A 24654-nucleotide genomic window follows, 5' to 3' on the forward strand; every position below is an offset into this window, starting at 1 on the left:
TTTTTTTTTTTTTTAATTTCAGCAATACTTTAGAAAGCCAGGTCTTATCATCCTTGCTTTTGCTAGAGGTCTTTCTTGGGGAAGAGGCTTGCAACACCCTCTGACTAACCGACAGTTAAGCAGCTGTTGGTATGAAACACTTTTGTTGGTTCAAATCAGTTCATTAGCAATAACCAAATGGTTACCATCTGAAATGGTGACCCAGGGGAAAGGAGATGTTATTACAAAGTTCCACTGCTTGCTGGTATTTCTGAACTTGTATTGAAATAGGGGGGAAAAATAAAACTGTCACAAATGCAGGTCTTTCTTCCCCAGATTTGCTACTGCATGAACAACAGCTACTATCTCACTTCCTTTACTGAAATGGTTAGAACCTAACAACTTTGGTCAAGTCCAGTTTACAATGACAGAAGCAGTAAAAGACAAAAAAAAAAAAGTAAACATTTGCTTTAAAAAATTAATACAGAAATTCTTTTAAACAACACACATGCCCCAGGTTTTCAATTCTTATAATGATGTGCATCAGGAAATTTATTCTGAGAACAAAGGGGTTAAAAAAAAGAAAATAACTTTCTAAGCACCCCATTTCCAAAAAAGTTAAACTCATTAGTCAACTGGATTTTGTTAAAGAACAACCATTCAAAACATCAGTTTGAATGTGTACTAAATCAACTAAAAACCAAAGCCAGAATTCTATTTTTAAGAAGAAATACGAAGTCACATGGAATGTAATGTGCTTTAATTAAGGATGCCACTTACTGCACATGTAGCACCATCACTTCAGTGGAAAGGAGTGAAAGCATCACCAGACAGGTTTCAAACAAATGATTCAAGACAAATTTCAAGAAACTGAAATTAGAACAGCGCGTGAAACACACTGTCAAATGTCCTTAAAATCAATTACATTTAACTATGACAAATAAATGCCTCTCTTCTTTTACATATGTAATTTAGTAACGTCTATATATAAAGTATGCTTACCCAATTTAAACAGCCTTGATAGTATAGTCCCACAGAGAAAGGAATCCTTAACCTAGATCTGATTTATAACTCGTATGACTTGTAATAAAATGAGGGCATTTAACTAGTGCAGATAACTGAAATCCAATTTATGAAGCTTATTTGTCTCAGATGCTGCTGCCCACATGAAAGAAATAGCCAAGCACAATAATGGGAGCACTATCTATTGTTCATATGAAAGAGCCAGCAGTAAGTTTATCCTATATTTTCAACCAATAACTTGGCATGACTATCAATCAGAAAAAAAGCTGAATGCACTTTGATCAGAATCGCTGACCTTGAAAAATGCTCATGTTTTTCTGCAGCAATCAATATAGTAAGATACAAAAAGAAGAAATATTCCCAAGCAAAGCAAAGTTCACTTAAATATATAAACCTGACAATTTCAGCTGCTTTAAAAGAAAAAGCCGGCAAAAAACTGCTCAAAAATAGAATAACTGGGGCTCATCTGCCAGTGACAGCAGCCTTTGAAAACCTAGCAGAATCACAGAAAACAAGGGTTAGAAGGGACCTCAAAAGGTCTTCCAACCTCTCTGCTCAAAGCAGGACCAGCCCCAACTACATCATCCCAACCAAAGCTTTATTTACCTGGGTCTTAAAAACCTCCAAGGATGGAGATCCCACGACCTCCGGGCAGCATGTCTCCCTGACTACCCTCCTACTAAGGTTTTTTCTAATATCCAAACTAAACTTCCATTGCCACAAATTGAGACCGTTCCTTCCTGTTCTGTCATCTGCCCCCACTGAGACCAGTCCAGCTCCATCCTCTTTGCAACCCCCCCACAGGGAGTTGAAGTCTGCTATTAAATCCCCTCTCAGTCTTCTCTTCTGCAAACTAAATAAACCCAGATCCCTCAGCCTCTCCTCACAAGTCATACTCCCCAACCCTCTAACCCTTTTTGTTGCCCCTTGCTAGACTCTCTCCAATTTGTCCACATCCTTTCCACAGTGGGGGGGCCCAAAACTGGACACAGGACTCGAGGTGTAGCCCCACCAGTGCTGAATAGAGGGGAATAATTACTTGCCTGGATCTGCTGGTACACTCCTACTAATGCAGCCCAGGATGCTGCTAGTCCTCTTCACAAACCCGGCACACAAGGCAGATATAACTAAACTCCAAACGGCTCAGCTGAAAGCTCGTACCTAATACAATAGAGTTCCCGCTGGATAAGCAGAATATGTGATGACCAACTGCAGGATGCTGACTACAGCACTTTCAACTTGACCACACCTATGCATGCAGGGTCATACTGCAGAAAGTGATTAATCTACCTGAGTTTAAACACTCAAGAGATTACATGATATTGCAAAGAAACTAAGTTTTGTATAAATATTAGAAATGCAGATCTCCCCAAATATAAGATACATTTGCATCTATATATGACATGCACTGAAACTTCTGGAAGTGTTGGCAGCAGTATTACGGATATAAGCTAACTGTAGACATTGCACTATTGTGCACTCTCTTAGCTGCCAACAGAATCGGGTTGTGTACTTTGTCTCAGTTCATCTGATAATTTACAACAAAATGATGCAGATAGGACTGGAAATAGAACAAAATTAAAGCTATAAAAAACAAACCAAAAAAACCCCAAACAGCAGCATGATTGTCAGACATATGCTTGAACATGCTAAGTTATAGGTGTCTCAACAGATTCTGCTTTTGGTTTTATCTTCAAAGTTTGCTTTTTTTCCCCCCCAAAAAAAGAAAAAGTAAAAAGATAAACAACACAGGAGAGCACAGTCTGAAGATATCACCCAGGAAGAAAGTATAGCCTCAGGTCAACTGAGCAGACTGTCGGGCTACTGCTAGGGTCCAAATCAGGCTGCACTCCATGTTTCTTTTTTAGAAGGACGAGTCTACCTTAAAACAGACGTTCATTTGAAAAGGACCAAGAAGCCACCAAAACCTCACTCGCAAAACACATTTCAGCCATGCAACACATGAAAACCGTTAAGAAGTTATACTATTCATGATTTCTCTATGACAGCTTTGTTAACAATATGGACATGTTTGGTTCCTCCTTTGATATGAAACTGCAAATTAATTGTAGGTCTAGTTTTAATTTTTATATAAACATGAAGTACATGCCTTAAATAAATTAAATTATTTATACTTTAGGTCTTTTAAAAATAACGATCTAATGCTTTCAGGCAATACATCCAGCCTCTGAATATGTGCAAGACAAATATTGTATCTCCCAGAATTGGAAAGTCTTTGGAACAAAGATCAAGTGGGGAGAGGGGGGTCAAACTGAAAACTGCTCTGGTAAAATAAACAAGACTGCTACGTAATTTGAGGAATACACGAATGTAGGCTGTGATGTGAATTTATAGCTTGTCCAGTTGGACATTGTAACAGCAGGACTGATGGGAAAATACACTTGTTTTGCTGGTGCAGCTAAAGAGCATTCTGTAGTCTTTTCCAAATATTTAAGGTATCAAATAAAATAACTGCTGGCACTTCTGCTTTTGATTCTTATATGTCATATTGTTATATGTTAAGTCAATAGGAACACTGTAATTTTATGCCTGCTGATGGTCTATTTATTGCAATCAAATGAGAATTGCTATGATGGCAATTAGGACTCTAAAACACATTATCACAAGCGTCTCGCCCAAGAGTACATTCCAAACTGGTAACAAAGCCAGGAATAGAACCCAAATTCTCTTTATAACGTGTCTTTTGCATCTCATCCACTGCCCTTGACATCTCGCAATAAGCATACAGATGTAGTTTGAATAAAGTAAATGGACTTTGATTCATACCCAAGCTTAAACTCTCAAAATAATTAGAAGTTGTAGTTAGGGTATGAGGAGAAGAAAAAAAAGGAAGGAGAGGCAAATTAAGTCCTTCACAATCACTGTTGAATACTGTGCCACTACTAGTTGACAAATTAGATTCAATGGTGTGAAAACACAAAAGCAAGAAGATGCTATGGTCTCCATGGAATTTGTTATTACTTCCATGCAGCTGACTTTTTTCCTCAGCTACAGTGCCCTACAGGCACATACACTGATACACTGAATACAATACAGAAATTCTCTTTTCTTCATCACCTGCCTTAGGCAGACATTTGTCTAAATATTTCCCTTCCAAAAATATACATAATCTATAAAACCAGCATAAAAATAGCCTTTTGCAAGAAATGCACTTTCTACTCCTATATAAGGGTAAAATCCAACCCACTAACAATCCTGCAGCTGGGATGGGAGCTTCAGTTGAGATGGGCCACATGTGGCATCATGACAGTTTGGCATGAGATTCCTGTTTTGCATGAAAAGCAGACCCTTGCTCCTACCATTTGTTAACTGGGGCTTAAGGAACTGAAGAGGTAGATCTTTGTGGCAGGTCTGTTCCCTGATGTGGGGCCCATCTGTTACTCCAAGAATAGGTTTAGTTTTCCCTCTTCTCCTCACTGCTCTTGGGGATCCAGGAGATGCAACCAGGCTCTCTCCCCACTTCTCACCTACTGCATTCCTTTGCCACTTGGCTCCCTGCAGCAAAATAATCCATCTTTACACAACGCGAAAGCTACTGCAACTTCTCAGTAAATCTGAGATTTATAATTGTGCTGGCTGGGGGAAAAAAAAAAAATAAAAGGGAGAATCACACGTTTCTGGGAAATCCCACAGCTAACATTTTGGTGGCAATTCCCTATCTTCTTCCCTGCTCCCAAGAATTTAAAAATGCTCCAACTAGTTCTATCCACAAATGGCAGGGACTGTGTACTGTCATCTCCCTATTCCCCCTCCCATCCCACCACTATTATTTGTCAGGGAAATCAGTCATTCAGGATTTCCATGTGTTAAGCCATAAGGGGAATGAACAGAGGGATACTATTATACAGGAACGTGTTAATGAGTGTCATGAACCAGTTGTTTGATCCAGGGACAACTGAAGAGATGCTGGAAGCTGTGACTGCTGAACAAATGGCAGTGGCTCGATGTGCCTGTCATTTTTCTACCTTTTGGGCTTCCTGATTTTCCCCAAAATGAATTAAAGGTTCTGGCTACTGAAGGCCTGAACGTTCCTTGGAGTTTTGGAATTGATCTGATGTGGCATTCAAAACTATATTGCATTACTTCCTAGCATTTCTGTGTTTTGTGACTAGGGCAAAGCAACACCAGAGAGATTTCAGAATTCCAGTGCAACATGGGACGTTATTTTTAAAGTTTGTACTTAGTTAGAAGGATCTCTTCACAGCTCCAGAGGGAGACCACCACTGTGGCTTTTCAGCGAATGACAACAGGTTTGTCTCTGCCTCCAGAAGCAGCTGAAAGACCATGCTTAAAATTTGGGGAAAAATAAGAATTTCTGCTGGATTAACACCTGTAAAAATACAGACACAGAATAAAAAGCAAGCATACATAAATTCTTTTGGGAAATATTTGATGGGGAAAAAAAAAAGTGGTTGCTTCTGCAACATCTTTCTGCTGGCGAGGAGGAAACTAAAGACCATACCAAACTGTATTAAAAAAAATTAACATCCCCTTCCATTATGCTTTCAGCAGATGCCAAGGTAAAATAACAACACAATTAGATTTATATTGGATTGTGTACCTTTAGAAGCAAGCAATGGATGAGAATGTTATTATGCCAAGAAGAAAGGGCCAGCCCGGATATAAATTTTCAAGCTTTTGAGGATGCAGAGAAATGGGGAGAACTGCATACAATAGTATATAAAAACCATGGCACACAAAGCTATTTGTAGTTATGTAGTTATTATAAATTCAAATAATAAAGCTACTTAGAATAGTACCTACTTGCGGTACACAGGAGGCTGAACTTGGATCCTGATTTGTTAAGAAGAAATTTGTTTCCTCTCTCACTTTTACACTTTTAAATAAAATTACAAAGGCTTTATCCTGATGTCTGTCATGATACTGTTTTTTAAGACGTGTTTAAATGAAAAATGTTAAGTAAAACTATTTGGATAATCCTAAAATACAAGTACTATGAAAAAAAAAAGGGGGGGGGGGGGAAAGACATCCATTCCAGCATGGAAAAATCTCAAATATATATCCTTCTTTAGCTAAGGACCCTTAAGTAACCTCTACTTCATAGCAGATACTGCTTCCTTAATAGGATAGTAGATTTATGTTTTATAGTACCTTCACATTATGAAGTGATAATCTTTAAAATATCCCTATCCTTTAAGTACAGCCAAAGATAAATTATTTACTCATTTTTTTAAAAAGTCTCAATTTTTTTAAGCTTTGTAGTTTACTTTAGATTCCTTTCTGTGGCTGATGTTTAATGAATAACTTTCCAATACAAAATACAGCTATAACTAAATAACCTCATTTAATGTTTACCTGGTTCATTTATCTAAGATATCACTATCCTGAAGATCCAAAAATATATTTATGAGACAAACTCATTTTTAGGAGTCTTTATTAGGCAGTCTTTATTAGGATCTCCTGATCTACAAGCTGGTAAAGTCTCTGCTAAAACAAAGAAAACTATTATTTTAAAATCAGTATCTTTGGTTCTGACACTAGAAACAAAATATGCCAATGTACTTTTTGTATTATTAGTGTGAGGACTTAATATTGTGATGACATTACAGAAAGATTTTAGATACAAAGTGCTAAAAAAAAATCTGTAGCTATTTCATATAATTCATTTTGCTATTAAAGCAAGTAAGAGCTCAAACCACAGCATAAAAAGAATGCAAATTCTATGCCGCCGAAGAACAAAATGAAAATAATCATACATAGAAAGAAACAGATACATTGCACAAGTCCGTTACTTTGTTGATAATTGTTCATAAATATGTCACTTGACGGAAATGAATCAAAATTATGATAAAAAACTATAACCTGAGAAATAACCTCATATTAGGCTCTCTGTTAAAGCACTCATTGTTTCTTGTGAATGTTATCCATGAGACACTGTGTGCTTCTTTCTATTAAAAAAACCAAATTCAGGCAGAGGCGCAACAAGTAGTTTCAGCCCCCTAAGCTGCAGCAACAGCTACCAATCTCACACCTCTTAAAATCAGCACCTGGGCCTGGTGCTCTAGAGTCATCCACTGCTAGTTTTGCTGTTGAGTTCAGCTGACATCCATTTTCTAGTTGGAGCCAGAGGCAGAATTAGAGATGCCACACCCCATCAATTGTCCATGAGTATCCTGGAATTTCTTGTTTTCTGGTGTATGCCATAATCACAAAACACTGGACAGTAGGCAGTTTAGGAGTGGTTTCAGAGTGATACCTAATTAACATTGCTCAATACAAAATTCCTGGATATAATTCTTCAGGGCAATATTTTGGGGGAAAGAAACTGGTGCCTGCTGATGCAGGGGACACCAAACTGAACCTACTGGAACTAGTGCATTCAAAGCTCCATACTCAATTCTTAACCTGTACATCTACACAATAACATTAACAAACTTCTTGGGCATGAATAACCCCACTAATATCAAAAGACATATGTATTCACAAAGAGCTATAGTGATTGGTTCGAAGTCTTTTCACTTCCCTTCAAAGAGGGCAAATATTAAAACCAAATGCTTGTATTTTACAAGCTAAAAAAGGAAGCATACCTCAACTAAGATTGCTTATTTTATGTTTAGGATACATTTCTTCAAAGTAGTCTATGTGCGGAGGCTGGAGTATGTCGAGGGCAGAGAGTACCTAAGAAACAATGGACAAGACAATTTTACTAGACAGCAAAACAAACACACATCATTATGCAGACAAGTTCAGGTTACAGTTTATCCCTTTCCTAATCATTAATGGTATCTGGTACCCTTTCAATGGAGGAGTTTACAAAACAGAACAAAGTTTTTAACTGTTGGATTAATTTGCAGTGCCAGAAAACATTCACATAGCCTGCCCCCACTGTAATTTATATCCACCTTCTATACATAGAAGGCTGCTACCCTGGAATAGAAGTGGATAGACAAAACCCAACCCAGCATTACTTATCTTGGCAGTACTCTTATCCCCAACATTTTCAGAGGTAATTCTCTCCTAGACTGTATGAACTTATCCCACTTGAGAAGATTGGATTGTCTGTCCATTACATTTTTCTTTTCCTTTTTTTTACACCAACTGAAACATTAATTTGCCCATAACCCTTATTTTTTGTTGTTTAACTTTCATCAGGCCCATAATGTAGTACTGTTCGCATGTGGTGTAGTTGGCTTGTTACCACTTTAAAATACCTCTGTAGAAGACCTCTATCAGCTAATCATGTAATTGTACATGTAAGATTCATTTTTTGGGTACACCTCAGCCTTACTCTGCTCCACAACCCAAGATCAGACTGACTTTTCAATCTGGATAAAATCTCTATAAGAAGAGAAAAAAGAACAGCTGGCTTCTAAATGTTGATTAAACTGACATCACTGCATGTTACATTGCCATGTAATGTGACAAGTGTCAAATGTAACCTGTCGACACACAAAACACTAGACAAAAATTTCGCCCTGAATGTTAGGCAACCTCCACTGACTTCAGCAAGGCTGTACAGGGGGCCAGCCAGTGTGGAAACTGGCTTGCACTGAGTTTCACCCAACGGAAGGGTCTTTTTTCAAAACGTTCACTTTTCATCTCCTTTCATTCAAAAGCCAAGGCAAAATGACTACAAGGAAAAAAAAACACAAAACATCCTCCTTCTATATTTCATAAGGTAGTAAATATTTATAAAACAAGCACCTACAGTCAAGATCAATTATCAGGAAGTGTATTTGTGTAAAATAAACATTATAGACATTGATGTGTATTTTACTCATAAAGAAACAGTTTAGAAGTTAGATGCTAAACAAACTCACTGCAAGATTCTGCATCTGAACAACATCCTGTCTGCAGTGACAAACACTTCTGGAGCAACAGCATCAAGCATGAAAAAGAACAGTACATCTCAAACTTTCAACAACCACACACAGTCCAAAATAAAGAGGACTTTAAAATACAGGATAATGTTTCCTACTATATGAGTTCTTCTCCTAGACTGGCATTTTTGTGTTAAAATCTGGTTGTGTAGATGTTACTTTCTGAAATTTAGCAATTCTGTTTCTAGATTAAAGTACCTATCTGAATAATCCTCTATTATGAAAGAAGCTTAGTTCAGTGCTAGTTGCATGTGTGTTACTAAAGTTAAATGGCAATTAGGCTTCATTTGCTATAACCTGTCACACATCATACCCTAAATAAGCATAGCAAAGCCTCAAAATACGAGCAAACAAGAATTTCAGCCAGTCACTTTCCAGGAAACATGTATGCAATTCTTTCAAACAACTAATCCTTAATAGTAGACTGCAAAGCAAAAGCATACAGACCTGCTTTGCCTCTATGATTCAGGAAGACTGTCAAAAATACTGTTTATTCTGCTTTTCTATGCGAGGTCTTCACTCCCTCTCTTTGCCGCAGAACCTTCTTGGAAAAGCTGAAGTTATGTCACATAAGCTGCAATTTGAATTGTGCCTTTCCTTCCCCATGAGAATAGCCTAAAGGACGTAAGTCCTAGACAGTTTAAAAACAGTATCCAGTCATCCTTTAGGTAGAAATTCAGTTCAGATCACCATCACGTGCAGCGTTTTATTGCATTTTTCAAAGATCAGGTCAAGGTCTTTCAGCAAAGAGAGGAAAGTTAGGGCATGACATGCAGGGATCAGTATTCTGAAAATGAGTGTCTTCACTCCAGATCCTGAATTTCCAATTAGGCACCTGAATAAATAGTTACAAGTTTCAAAAGTATCAAGCACCCAGTTGCTTTCAAAGGTAAACGTTCTATACAGACAAAAATCCAGCCACTTTTCCCAGGTGCCACACTCCTAATATGAACGCTTAAGATTTTAAAACAAAAAACTTGGGCTATGTGTTTCAATTGTAAAATACAATAAGAAAATCTTTTGACGATATATTAAGCCTGCTTGATAAATACAGTAATGGGCAAACATGATTTATCTGGTTCTTTCCTGCCAACTATCTTCAGCTCCATCCCTAACATTTGACTCCTTTTCCATAAAGGCAATTATAGCTGATAGTTCACCTGGACCAAGAGTACACTTAAGTGTTGCATGTACTGCACGAGTTTGAGAAAACAGTAGCGGAGTATACAGTAAAATACATTATCAGGCTCCAGTTCAGATCACTTACGAGAACAGTTTATAATTTCTTCCTCCCTAATAAAAGTTATCCCATAATCAAGTCCTTGCAGAGCACTAGCTTAACATATCACTTTAGTGACAATCTTGAATAAAAGGCACACTAAGAAGACTTTTCTCTTGGAATCAAGTTCTACATAGCATTTTTATCAAGGGGGGGGCGGGATTCGCTTCTGTTACCAACTTTATGTGTACAAACAATCTGTGTCCTGTATGAATTTCAGAAAAGCAGGCAATCACCAGAACTCTCCTATGAATCAGTGTTAACGCATCAGAAAATGTTTGCAAGTGTTTGCCTGTAAACTGTAGCTATACTACCTTGGAGCACTGTTTTGTAGGACGGTTCAGCCGTGATTTGCAGGTCACTTCTGGAAAGCTGCAGCTGTTGAAGTACTTTAATAAGCTGCTGTCTGGCTTATTTCCTAAGATCTGTTTGCTTTTCCTCTCTCCCCCAGTTTTAGATTGCCTTTTTGCTCTGATTAAGGCCAGAACAAAGCAAAGAAACACAACACAGAACAGGCATCTCTGGCAGAACAGAAACCATGAATACAACCTGGACTGCTCCCACTTGTATACAAAGTGGTCAACTTGAATTCAGAGAGCCTCTTCACCCACTCCAAAGTCATGTTCCTACTGCATAAACCAAGAAACTAAATACTCATTCTCATACAAACAGCTTTTAAGGCATTTTCCCAACAGATTCCTCCGTTTATGCTTCTACATAATTCATAGACATACTTCAATGGAATCTATAAGTATGTCCAGAAAGACTGTATAGAGGTAGTTTTTGTTGTTTTGGGTTTTTTTTTTAATTTCACCAGATTACTGCAACTGTTACTGAGCTTTATGTTAATGTTATCCCTTACCATGCTGGATTGGAAGAGGACTGGACAAATAAAATTCACTGGAAATAAATAACTAAAAACAAATCCATGGATTCCCTAAAACTTATCCTGCATCTAGGGGGAAAAAAATTCTTAAGGCTTCCTTGGATCTGCATGACTTTTCCTCCATACTCACAGGGGAAGATGCTTTCAATTTTTTAAAACTGAATATTGTTTTCATTTCTGAAAACATGCATAAATAGTAGAATCAGAACCTGACAGCACTCAAAACATAACTCCAATGTTGCATCACCACATACTAGAAACAAGACCCTTAATTTAATAAAATCTGTGTAAATAACTATAAGTACAATATTCACTTAGGACAGAAAAGCAAAAAAATGTCAGCAAATCAGTACTAAAACCACTGATTCGAATTCAGCATTTGACCAAAAAAAAATAAAGTAATTTTTAGAACCTGAAGCCTTCAGATGAAGACATGGAAATAAAAGAATAGGGAGCAGAGGGACAGGACAGATGACAATGAAATAAAGGAAATGTAGGCTGAAATTTCACCACATTTCTCAGTTCAGATCACAAGGGGCAAGTGGGTGCAAGTTATCAATAGATTCCAAAGCCAAGCATTTAAGCTGATGGGCTCAGTTTTCAAAATCTTGTCATCACCAACACTAGCATACAGTCATTTCACTACATTTAAGCTTTACTTACATTGTCATGCTTAAAAAAACACAACATCTTCAATTCCCGGAAGACCCTTTTGCAAGAGACCAGATTTTGGAAGACGTTGGGCATCTTTTTGAGTGCAACTCTCTTTCCATCTCGCGGATCTGTTACTGACCTAGAGAATAATAATAATAAATATATATATATATATATATATATATATAGCTCGCTCGCTCTCTCAAGTAATATTTCAGTCAACTTTTCTAAAAAAAGAAAAAATATTTAAAGGTTTTAATGCTTTTCAACTTGGAACGTAAATCAAGGCATTTATAGAAGTCCTAAGAATAATGTAAGCAAGGTTATATACTTAAATAGTACAATTTAAGGTTATGGTACTATATTCTCTATATTAATAAATTCCAATAACTCTTGGTCAGTAAATATACATCTATACAAATTCAACTATTCTTGGCTTCTAGGTGGCTGCACACATTTCATGCATTTTACATATACCATGGTTCAAAGATCAATAACTGGCATTGTAACTTGCATCTCACCACAAACATTTCCTTCCATCTCCAATAAAATATTAACGTTAGAATGTTTTTCAGTTATGCAAATCTTCAGTGTCTAAACAATTATGTTTTTTTCAATTTTTCGCTCTCTAAAAATCATATATTTTAACCATTGTGTATTATGGAAGACAGGTGAGCAAAGATGCAGTTCTGAATCTGCCAGTGAAATCACCAAGCACCTCTGAAGAAGCAACACCATATGGTGCCTACATTTCTCCATCTGGAAAGGGGGCAGGATATTTACCTTCCCCATACAGATTTTATGAGCATATCAGAGAAGCAGTTTAAACAGTTAAGATACTCTGCAAGTAGTACCTATTTTACTCTAATTAAATTCTGAAAATTGAGCTATATACTGAGACTCTTAAAACCAGAGCAATGAGATTTGGACTGAGATACCACAGTTTCACAGATTTTAAACCCCAAATGTGGGTGGCCCCTGAAGTTTTAGTTTAAAGCAGGTTTTTCAGATCTCAAATCAATTTTTTTTAACCAATTTTTTTTTTTAACAAGTCTGAACTGTTTCCAATTCTTCTACCTCATTTTTGGAGGGTTGACACCAAAACTGAATATAGTACTGGTCACAGCACTGCCCTGGAAACTTATGTTCAGCTCTCTACTCTGACCCGATTATTCTCCAGGACACACTATCCCATCCTGTAAATGTGACCTACATTTCTTTGTTCCTAGCTGCAAGACTTTGCAATTGGCTACATTAAAAGCACATTCTTTCAATTAATCAAGCTTATCAAGCAGTCAAGATCATTTTGCATTACTGACCTGCCATCATTTAACATTCCACCAAGACACATTGCCTGCAATTTTTACCAGAAATATTTACTTGCAGATGACTGATAAAAGATATTGAACTGCATGAAACCAAAAAATGGATCTTTGTAGGACCCCATTGTAAATGCATCTACAGTATCTTGATTTTCTATCATGCTATATTAGAATATTGTGTGGCATTAAGGCTAAATGATTTTAAAAGTTGAACTATGTTATTTTGTTGCTAAACATAAGCTATGTATTAAAAACAAACTTGTAATCTCTTGAAAAATTGTATCAACTAAATTAGACTGAACCTATTTTTCATAAAGCCGCTTTACCTTGCATGAATGATGCTACAATCCTTTTATTCTTCACTGACTAAGTTAAGTGATTCTCTGCACAACAAGCACAGTATAGACCCAAAAGTTACACAATCATTTGTGACAGATAGATAACTCACAGAGAAAATAAACACGATGCCATTAAGAACTCCTGCCTTGTGAATTGTTTTGATCAAGAAAAACATAATATGTGGTTAAGAATTTTACTGTCAGGTTTAAACTTTCTACCATCAAGATAAATTAGACGGGAAGTGGAGATGTGTAACAAGTGAGAATACAATGTCAAAAAGAAAGAAGGACAGAGTAGCAAAAGGGAAAAAATTGGAGCAACCAAACCCAAAGAGACTGACTAATGCCTGACAAAGTCACTGAGTTAGTTACTTTGTTGATCAAGGAACAGCTGCCTAGAAAACTTTGAAGGCTTCTTTCCCGTGCCTCAGAGGAAATCCATTTTGTTTTACATACCTATGTGAAAAACTGTGAATGCACATGAGAGGCACTCGTCTCCTGCACCAGGCCTTAAACATAAATCTTAAGACCAATATAGCTAGAGAGTGGAAAGTGCACAAGCAGTCCATGCATCAGTTGCTACCGATACTTCAACTCCCAATTCACTAGTAAATACCCAAACTTCACTTAAGCAGAAAAAAAAACCCTCCATGAAATGGCCCAAGACCTATTACACTGGACAGATTTTCCTGGAGAAGGATTTCAACCCAATGCCTATAACTAAGATAGGAATCCCATCTTCTAGTGAGAAAGCGGAGGGTGATCCCCCAACCCCCCCCAAAACCAACCCCAAACCCCACAATAACAACAACGAAACCCTGACCCTAGAGCATCCATGCAACTGCTCCTGTGCAATAATAAGTCTGCTCAAGAGGCTTTATGGGTGGAAGCTCAAAACAGACTCTTGCAAAACAACACGGTAGTCTGCCTTTTCTGTCCTTTTTGTCCATCCAGTTAACACATACCTACAAATCAGAATAGAGAGGTCAAAAATCTCAGGCACAACAAAAGCATATTTCTTAGTGAATAAGTTTACTTACAAAAAGATAATCTGCTCATCTCAGTACTGGGGAAAAAGTTAAATTGGGATGGTGAAAGAAAATGCACTGTTTCCACAAATCAGTGTCTGCTACCTGACAGTTAAGATGCTTCTGTTCACACTGTGGTCCCTTATTCCACTTCTGTTCCCATTCACATCACTGGAACTATTTACAAATTGATTTGTAAATCAGGTTAATAATTTAGCCACCTTGGGCACTCATACACAAGCAACGAGGCTGCTCCAATGCACTGTAATTACAGTGCATCAGAGCAGACTCGATAAATCAAGATTGCTGGAGCATGGTAATTACCGCACTACAGCATCTTGTGTATCAGCGTCCCCGTGCTGAAAAATAGCAGCAGGAGCACTTTAGCTAAAGCTCATTCAACAAGCTTTGGTTAAAGCGCCCCCTGCCACCATTTTTTAGTGCAGGGTTTAATACACGAGATGCTCCAGGTGCCTTAAAGCCCCCCGCATGGCTCCCGGAACACATGTATAAACGACCATAGTATTAAGCTTGTGAATACAAGGAAATCAATGCCCTCATTATTGTTAATCTACAATGAATTTATAGAAATTACAGCAACAAAACATTCAGAGGACATGAGCTTCTTCTTGCCTCAAAAGATGTATCCATGGAAGATCAATACATTGCAACAATATTCCGTTTTATTTTACAGTCTCCAATAAATTTTGCTCTAAAGATTGTATGTACTAAATATCGTAAAAGTACACTATTTCAAGACATAAAGCTGTAGATTGAATTAAAAACCCACTGGTTATATTGCATGAGACCTAACTGCCAAGATTTATTTTCTTCAGTAGTCCCGATCCTAGTGTCCACTCTGCACAACCCCACTGACACCGACAGGACTTCACAGAGGTGTTAAGTGTCTACGCTAGTGGAGACTGATGCAGGAGTAAAGGCTAGACTCGGTTAAAGATGTATACACCTACAAATGAGGCACTGCAATACTAACTTTAGCCACCTATCTGACCTTCAAAATGGCATCTAAAAATCCAGTTAGGCATTTAAGCTTCCTATGACAAGTGGGGGGATTAAGTAAACATCTACAACTGCCCTTTCAAAGGACAGAGCAAACTCTCTGTTCTTTTAAAAGTGTGGCTATTGAAGGACAAGGCAGTGTCTAGAGCTGTGCCCCAGCACAGGGGCTCCACAGCACATAGAGATGGGGAAACAGGCAGCTCTAGGCTGCCTGCTCCTGTCTCCACATTTATCCCAATGCATGCCTCTTCAGCATGCTTTGCGCTGCTTTTTATTCAGGTTTTTTTTGCTACCGGGAAATCTCAGTAGCAAATTTTGCCCCAGTGTTTCAAATCAGCAGCACCTCATACAGTTTAATGTGCAATGTGTGCAGTTTGTTGAACTGCAGATAAGTTTGTGGTGCTATAAACTGCACATGCCTGCACACCTGGAAATGGCCCTAGAGTCTTTTTTTGGACTTCGCCCTAAGCTGTTATGCCCATAAGTGCCTCTGACTTTGCTCGCTCACATTGAACCCAGAACATCACATAGGTTCAGTTGTCCTTCATCAGGATCCTGGCCTTGACTACCACTTGATGTTAGCTAATCCTGAACACAGTGGCATGCAAATGTCTATGTAGCATCTCAAATCCTTAAAGAAAAAATTTATGCACAATTATGTGTCACTTAACTGTCATGTAAATGAAAGTTTTTTAGACATCATTAATTATATTATTGTTCAATAAACGCCTGATTACAATTTTCAAAGCATCGAAAATATTCATGCTCAGCAGTTTACTGGATGGCTACAGTGCTACAGCTAAGTCTGATCTTCATTTTTTTTTTTTGTTAACAAGTGTTAATGCCTCTACCTATTTCTGTAACAACTCCTAAAAAGAATGAGTGTTCACTTTGAGCGATACAGCTGTAACTAAGGCATTATCCCCTGTTGAAACCTCCGTTCTGCAGAACGGAGACTTGCTCAAAGCACCCACTGCTGCTAGTACAGTCTACACTTGACATAAGCTAGTGTGGCACATTTATCCACATGTATGACATACAGCTAACCAGCCTGCCTTTGAATTTAATGGGAAAGTCCACATTTCAAAGGAAATGAGGATAAAATCATAGAAATGTCCACAGAGTAAGTGAAATTAAGATTTCTAAATAAAGAAACCTATCCAATTAAACAAGAGTGGGTCTCAGCTTCGTGGGTAAATTTTTAATTGTTTTATTACACGTAACTTAGTTTTACAGAAAACAAAACAAACACACACACACACTTTGGTGAGCCAAGATTGGCTTATACTATAAAACAACCATGCATAAACCACTTTTAGAGATGCATGGTGCACTGCATTCACTACAAAGCTAAAATAACTGCAATTTTAGATGCTTTTACTTATCCCCCCCTCCAATTATATAAAGCATCATCATGGACAAAACCTACTGTGTTAAATGCTTACCATTCAAAACAGATTTTGAAGTAACCCCCAACAGAAAAACAGGGTGGACAAAAATCAACAATTAAAAACAAAAATCAGATTTTTTAATTTAAATCAAATTGTTTTTAATTTAATCATATTTTTTTACATTTTTTGTTAAGATGCTTTTTAAAAAAAACCTATATAAAGATAGTTTTAATTCAAAACTTTTCAGAGCTCAAAGATATCATCATGGAATAGGGATTATAACTTCTAATTGTATACTAAACTGAGACAATATATTCATGTAACTTTTTTAGAAATGTTTTATAAATAGGTCACAACAGTCCATGGACTATATTAGGGGCCCATCTATAGGGTTCCCATAGACTTCTTTATAGATTAGTAAAGATTAAAGAAAACCATTCTATACAATGGGACTCAGTGCTCAGTCTAGAAGATCCCATGAAGCACCCTGTGATGCTTAGTTCCTGTTCTCAAACCATGGATTTGTCTCTCCAGAGACAACATCCTTGTTAACAGCAGTATATAGAGATGAGAGAGAACAGACTGGATTACCTACCCATCAGCCCTATTGTGTCTCTGCAAGTTTGTGCACACACAGGCAAGCCCTTAGCTCTCTCTAACAGTGCAAAGTTTCAAGAAGTTAAATGAACAGAAGATTGTTGGGAGGTGGAGTAGATCTGGGCAAGGAGGAAGAGTCTGGAGATAAATGCAAATAGGGAGGGACAGTAGAAACAAAATAAAAACATTTTGAGCATAATATTCCAGAAGTCTTGAGGGAAAAGTTTCTGAGTATAGCCTCGCCATTGACTTGAGATCTAGTGAGGGAACGGTATTGTAGAAGGGAAAACCTATCACGGCAGCAAGCTTGCCAGGCTGTAAGAGACCCTTATTGGAAATATTTTAATAAAGTTTTTATCAAACAACAAGAATGCACTTTTTGTAGAAAACATTGATTAAATCGAGGCTTCCTGATCAATGATTTAAACTGGTTTAAGTTAAATCCACCCTGCAGAAAAAACCCCCCTCATATGTAGATACCAGTGTATAATTAGCTGTAATTTTTAATTCATATTTGTTTACCTTGTTTATTTTTACTCAGTGTACGTGAAAATTCTTTAAACATATTTTGTGATATTTAAGAGAGCACATTACTACAAGAAATAAATATAAACATACTGAAGTACACACTGAGAAATATGCTGTATTTTCTCAAATACAAGAGGAAGTTGTTACCCCCAATCAGCATGCAGAAGAAAGCCCCTCATCTTATATTCGTATACAAGGACACCTCACTAAGCACATTGCCTATCATTTAACCGCTGCCAAAAGCAGCATGTGCTCAGTAATGGAAACCAGCTATAAAGTTGACTAAATGCAGCCAACATTGAGCAGGGCTATGAAACACACAGCCCACACTGGGCAAACATACCTACCACAAAGATAGATTTTTTTTTTTTTTTTTTAAAGGAAAATTGTGTGTGTCCCAAGTCATATCAGCTAAATCATTTCCAAATCTGAGTCAGTGAAGAACCACAAGGACAGATTAGTGCAGCCCATCTGATTAATATGCATGGTCCCCCATGTGACTACTGTGCACAGTCCTCCTCAGTGCCAACCCATTTTCAAGTCATGGTAAGCCACTACACACTGAATACGTTTAGACTTCCTCTTCACTCCCACAGCTGAGCTGTACCTTTCTTTCCCATTTCCAAAGAATTGTGTTTCTTCACCAGTCTGGCAAACATCACCAAATGGGGCTCCATGCAGTTCACTCAGAATCCCTCTGTCACCCCCTTTCTCAGCCTGTCACATGAATGTGGTCCTGCCTTCCATGGGGTACAGTCAGATAAGGTTGCCCTGTAACCCATCCTTACATACAGTTTGAAGCATTCCAGGATTTGTGACGAACTCCTGGTTCTAGTCATGAGTGGGGGCTAATTAGCATATGGATCATTTGTGGGAGGTGTCTAAAGTACACACACAGATACTGAAGTGCTGAGCTGAGGTCACCATGACTCAAAATGCTGTCTGCTGGGGCCCAGCCCAATTAACTATATAGTAAATCATGAGTCTTTTGGCTTTGGACTAATGCAGGGGTTTTCAACTAGGGGTATGTGTATCCCTGGGAGTACTTGGGATGGCCTCAGGCAGTACTCTGCAGTGAGCGCCACCGTACTGCTGGCACTTCTGCTGCTGCCAGCATTTCTGCAGCCGTGCCCCCCAGTTGCCAATCAGCTACTGGGTGACAACCCCTGCTCATCTGGCCGCCAGGGGACACCTAGCCACTGGGGGTACACTGACCCAAGAAGGTTAAAAACCCCCGGACTAATGTATAATTTGTACTATATGTAAGTAGACATAAAAATGCTGCTTAAAAGTGTGGTTATGGAGTACTTGTGCTAAAACCTGCAGCAGTTAAAAGAAAAAAGGTAAAATGCATCAACTCTGGAGGAACCAAGTCTATGGGTACCTGTACTAATTTGCCCGAATATGAATTACTACAGGTATATTTATTTCAAGTTCAGTGTTTTCAAATTTGCCCCCAACTTCCATGTGCTTAAAGAGAGCAGGGCCTGACTGTAAGGAAGGAGGCAGTGGGTTGCATGGAGAAGACAGTGGGGTGGGGGATGGGGGGCAGAGGACAAGGGGATACCCGATTCCCCAGCTTTATTTTCCCTACTGTAGCAGTGGGAAGGGGAAAAATTTAAGACAAACCTCTAATAATCAGATTCTATACCTGGAAAATTATGAGTATATATGGTACTTGAAGGTAAAATTTCTCTTCCCCTCACCCTCAACAGCAAAAGACCCTATCATCCAAGATTCTTCAGTCTTCCTTTTATGATAAAAATGTTAACAAAACATTACAGGTAATAAGTGTTCAGAAGCCATATGTATTAACTTAGTGTATACACAGGTTTTTAGCAAATCTAGAGGCTGCATCATTGTCTATTAAAAAAGGAAAGGAGTGAAGAGAAATGTTACACCAGGATTAGCATCCAAATCCAGTTGTTTTTTGTTCTTTGCTTACAGTCATTAAACCAATTACATTAAATGCATGCATGCTATTGGTTTAAATCCCTACCTTCATCCAAATGTCACCTACATTTCTAAAATGGGCTTTCAATTAAAAATAATTCCACAAGGGAAAGTGAACCTCTGCTTCTACTGAGGAGAACAGGCTACTAATTTGTTTTTGCACATGTTGAGCAACCCCACAAAAGACACTTCATGCAAAATTCACAACAGCTGAATATTCAACCAAAAGAAAACAAAATTGTTTCTAACAAATCCAAATAGCCTATTTAAACAGTAAATATTTCTACCATCACTATACTGTTACTCTGACCGTGGAAGTCAATTTAAAAACTACATTCCAACATACCATCTTTTCCTGAAATAAAATATTGAGAGCCACTGCCAGGAAGAGCAAAAGAAAAACCTTTATAACATGATTCAATTAAAATCCCAAAACACTGACATATCTTCCAAGCTTCTCTGAATGCTAACCATATCTTATTTGGATATTTTACACTCCCTTCCCCAAAAATTAAGTTATATGAAATGATCTGTTATAACTAAGGTAGATAAATACAAAGTCAAAATTCAACTTAACTTGCTGGAAAAAAATGCTTTGCTAACGAAGGAGGTAAAATAATAGGATTTCCCTGAAGATTTTTCAGTGCAACAGTCATAGGTACTTTACATGCAGACAGCTTGTGCATTTTCTCAGGCATTTATTTCTGTGGAATTTCCAGTTACATGAGCTGCACTGAATTAGTGATGTAACCTGTAAACAGTGATTAACCTGTAAACAGACTATAGAGAAATCACCACTGGTCTAACTTTTTTTCTGGTGGTGGTGAAGGATGTCAAAAGAAGCATGATACAAAGGCAACTTTTTCCTTCCGTGAAAGATGACTACAGATGACTGCAGGGTCACAGCTTCAATAGGTTTCCTTTTACTTCTACATTTACAGAAGCTCCTTGCAGCTATCCATTTCTGTATCCTTCATGAATAACCTCAGCATAGGAATTGCTTGCACACACCCATTTCTATTTCTTCTTCTTCATTTGTATTTCCAATGTGAACAGCATACTATCCAATGAATGTTTCTGTCAAAAGTTGTTTACCTATTATTCTTATAAATCATATTGAGCAGTAAAATGATATTGAGCAGTGTTTTTAGAAAGTATATTTCTACTCGACTTGTACCCAGGAAAGCCCTCTGTCGCAATGAGTTTCACATTTTCCCTTAACAAAAGTTTCCCCACACTTCCTTTGGCCCAGAAACCAAAAGAAACAAAAACAAACAAACCAACAGAATCAGAAAAACGTAATATAAACTGATAGGATGACTAAGAGAGTTTCTATACTACCTGGAGATATTTCCAGCAAAACTGGCCAGATTTTCAAGTTTACAGTAACCCCTGAAGGCCCTATAATTATACCTTCAATCTCTGAATATTCAAACCTTGCTTTGTTATCGCCATCTTAAAAACAGTTTCTTTGTAAAAAACAAAAAACAAAAAAAAACACAAGCACTCCCAACAAGAAAAAACCCCTAATTGACAAAATTACTATAATTCTTTGACAATGCTGTTTCCCATAGAGAAAGTGCTTACTCAGACGCACACAAAATTGCCATGTTTGTTGCTTCCAAGAATAAAAGAAAGAGATGTATGATGATGCAATCTCCTTGCAAAGGAGCTACTTAAAAATAAAACTCAACATTTTCATAAGTAAACCAAGCACACAAGATCTAAATGAAAGTACTAAAAAAGGTAGCTACGTAACTTGTTTAATAATTAAGCTCAAAAAGTTGTCATCAACAGCTCAATGTCAAACTGGAAGGAAGTAATAAAGTAGCGTTTCCCAGGTCTGGTATTGTTCAAAATCAACATAAAAGACTTTCAGGGTGGACTTGAACGTACACTTACTAAATTTACACAGGACACCCAGATGCATGGGACTGCAAGCACTAGAGAAGACAATATTAGGATTCCAAACTATATCGATATACTGGAAAAGGTGTTCTGAAATGAATAGGATGAAATTCAATACGGACAAAAGCAACTGTAACTCAGGAAGGAATAATCTCTCCATAAAATACAAAATGGGAAATGACTGGCTCTCTTGCAGTACAGCAGAAAATGTTCTGGAGTTGCAGTAGAAGATAAGCTGAACGAGTCAACAATACAATACTTGGAAATATGAACACAAATATCACATGCAAATAATAAAGAGATTCATCCCCTTTATTCAGCAAAAGTGAGGCCACATCTTGAGTACTGTTTCAAGTTCTAGGCACTGCACATCAAGAAAAGGCATAAACAAATTGGAGAGTGTCCAGAGTAGATTAACAAGAAATGATCGGAAGTTTAAAAAACTTGATACATGAGGCAGTCTTGGAAGAACTGGGATTTAGCCAGTTACAGGAAGGTGAGGGGGTATTTGATAAGCAGTTTGAATACCAAAAAGTCATAAATAAAGAAGACAACAATCAACTGTTCCCCATGTCCTCTGGGGACAGGCCAGGTAGTAATGGGCTTAAATTACTGCAAGAGACATTTAGGCTGGATATTAAGAAGAATGTTCATTTGTTTAAGAACAAAAAATATACTCAGCTATGAATCTGTTATAAATATCCATATATCTTTCAAGCTACTTTGTGTCCATTCATATACAAGCTGTTCCAACTTGCAAAAGAGACTCTTTTGACACAAATATTCAATTTAAAGGTTCTGAGATACAGCCCTAGTTGAAGAGCTTAGAAATGAGATAAAATCTGTTCAGCAATTTTTCTCCTTAGTTACTACAGCTAACGATAGCAAAAATATTTTCAATTAAATGGATTTCAGGGATCCCTCCCAACACACACATAAGCCCTGCAAAAGAAAGAAAAGTGTGCATCAACCATGGTTGATCAAAACTGAAATTTCAAGAGGGGAAAATCACTGAAAAGTCTGAATTGGGAAAGCTTTAGCTAGTCTAGTGAAGTTTTCACCATCTTTAACAGGAGTTTCATTGTGTTTGCACATGTCAAACAAAGCTCATACTAAAACATTTTATACCGCATCTAGCACAATCGGCTTCTAAACTGGAAGGGGACTTTTGGGTATTACCACAATATTAAAGAAAAAAAAAAAGCCACAGTCAAAGCATTCATAGATAAATGGCCCTCTACCCTTTTATTAAAGTTTACAATTTGTGAACCATACCAAAAAAAAAAAAAAAGAGAAAAAAGAAAAATCAACCTAGAAATTTTTTATCTTTCTGAAATTGTAAAATATCATGAGATGGACAAATGTATGATCTAATCCAGCCTTTCAAGTGAGACAGTACCCAAAAACTCGGGGGAAATTTTTTGAAAAAGAATAAGCAAAACAAAATACCAAAAAATGGGGCATCTTTCTGGAAACAAATATAATCTGGCTTTGCTTCTGTTTTCAACAACTGATAAGACACGAAGGACCTTATTCACAAGTAGAATGCAGCTTACTGATTGACATAACCTTTGCTGGAGTCTTGTCCATTCTTCAGGTACTTTGATGTATGTATGTTTGGTTGGTTTTCCTGAGTTTACCTCCTTGGAATAAAGTTTCGAAGTTCTTTTGGGCTTTTAGCTCTGGATGTGTCAGTGCACCAAGATGAGAGCATGCCAACAAAAATACACGCATGAGAATTTGCAGCCAGAGTCTTCTGCAAGCTCATAACTACAGCACTGGCAAAAAAATCTCCCAAACTGGAGGCAGGCTGAAAGGCTGCATCTGAAATTAAACTCTGAGTAGGCAGGAAAAACCTAAGTTTCACTGCTGGCAGAGAAATAAGTGAGAGTGACTCTCTAATTGCTTGTTGGTTCATTTTTATTTGAACAAGGGGAAATTTTTAATTTTTTTTATATCTATGGATTTGAGGACCCTCCTCCCGTTTTAGGCAACATATTTTGATGTGTTCCCAGACATTTTTTCCATTACACCAAGGAAGTTTTCTTTTTCATGCTTGCACATATAATTACATTTCCTTCTCACTACCTACTACCTGTCCTTTTAAATTCTCATAGGTACAAACTTTTGCAGTGCCTGACAGGATAAATGCTCTAAAATGTACCCAGATATGGTGATACTACATATGATTTCAAGGTTAGTGTTTTGGCTTGTCGGTGTTTTAAGGCAAGACTCAGAGTGGTATTTCATTTTATTATTCATGCAAAGACCAGTCATGCTTGTAGCTGGTAACAATATAACTCTAATGAATGTGAATGGTAGTGCAGTAATTTCACGCCATGTTGAGTTTGTTCTCTCTTAACTCGGGGTAGCAGCTGCTTTGGTTCAGCACAAACAGTACCAGAGAACAGAGATAAGTGCTGAAGCCTGTAACACAGGAATGCTTTTATTTTCTTTGTCACTGAAAGGCTTGCTGTGCTGAGCTCTTCTGGTGCTGCAACACTCTGGTTATCCCATCTGTATTAGCTAATGAATCTCAGGATGCAAAGATAATGAACAGCTCTGAAGGCAGCTTCCGTTACCTCTGGTGAAAATGACCCTCTTCAAGATGGAGCTGTTGTCTTAGAGACCAGTTCCTTTTCTATATTAAAAGTTTACAAAAGCACTTTGAGCATAATAACTTCGCTACAACTATGTTATTAGATGGTGCCCTTCAAAATATGCACTTTATAACATACATTGGATTTTTACAGTATCATCAATTTAAACAATTTTACTAGAAATGATTCTTTTAGGACTTAGATTTCATAGACATCAGGGCTGGAAGGGACCTCGGGAGATCATCGAGTCCAGCCCCCTGCCCAAAGGGCAGGAAGTCAGCTGGGG

At 37.6% G+C, this 24654-nt stretch overlaps 1 protein-coding gene across 2 annotated transcripts in view; it reads right to left on the minus strand.

Moving 5' to 3' along the window:
* The window catches only part of NLK (nemo like kinase), a 110742-nt gene that overhangs the window by 34643 nt on the left and 51445 nt on the right, over positions 1-24654 (minus strand). For both annotated transcript variants that reach the window (XM_019545582.1, XM_019545583.1), the window contains exons 2-3: positions 11693-11822; positions 7607-7662 (exon numbers count right to left, since the gene is read on the minus strand). In XM_019545582.1, coding sequence (XP_019401127.1) covers positions 7607-7662; positions 11693-11822 — 186 coding nt within the window. The remainder of the gene's footprint in view (positions 1-7606; positions 7663-11692; positions 11823-24654) is intronic.

The sequence above is a fragment of the Crocodylus porosus genome, unplaced genomic scaffold, assembly GCF_001723895.1.
Source record: "Crocodylus porosus isolate Cpor-Errol unplaced genomic scaffold, CroPor_comp1, whole genome shotgun sequence".
NCBI classification, from domain to species: Eukaryota; Metazoa; Chordata; order Crocodylia; family Crocodylidae; genus Crocodylus; species Crocodylus porosus.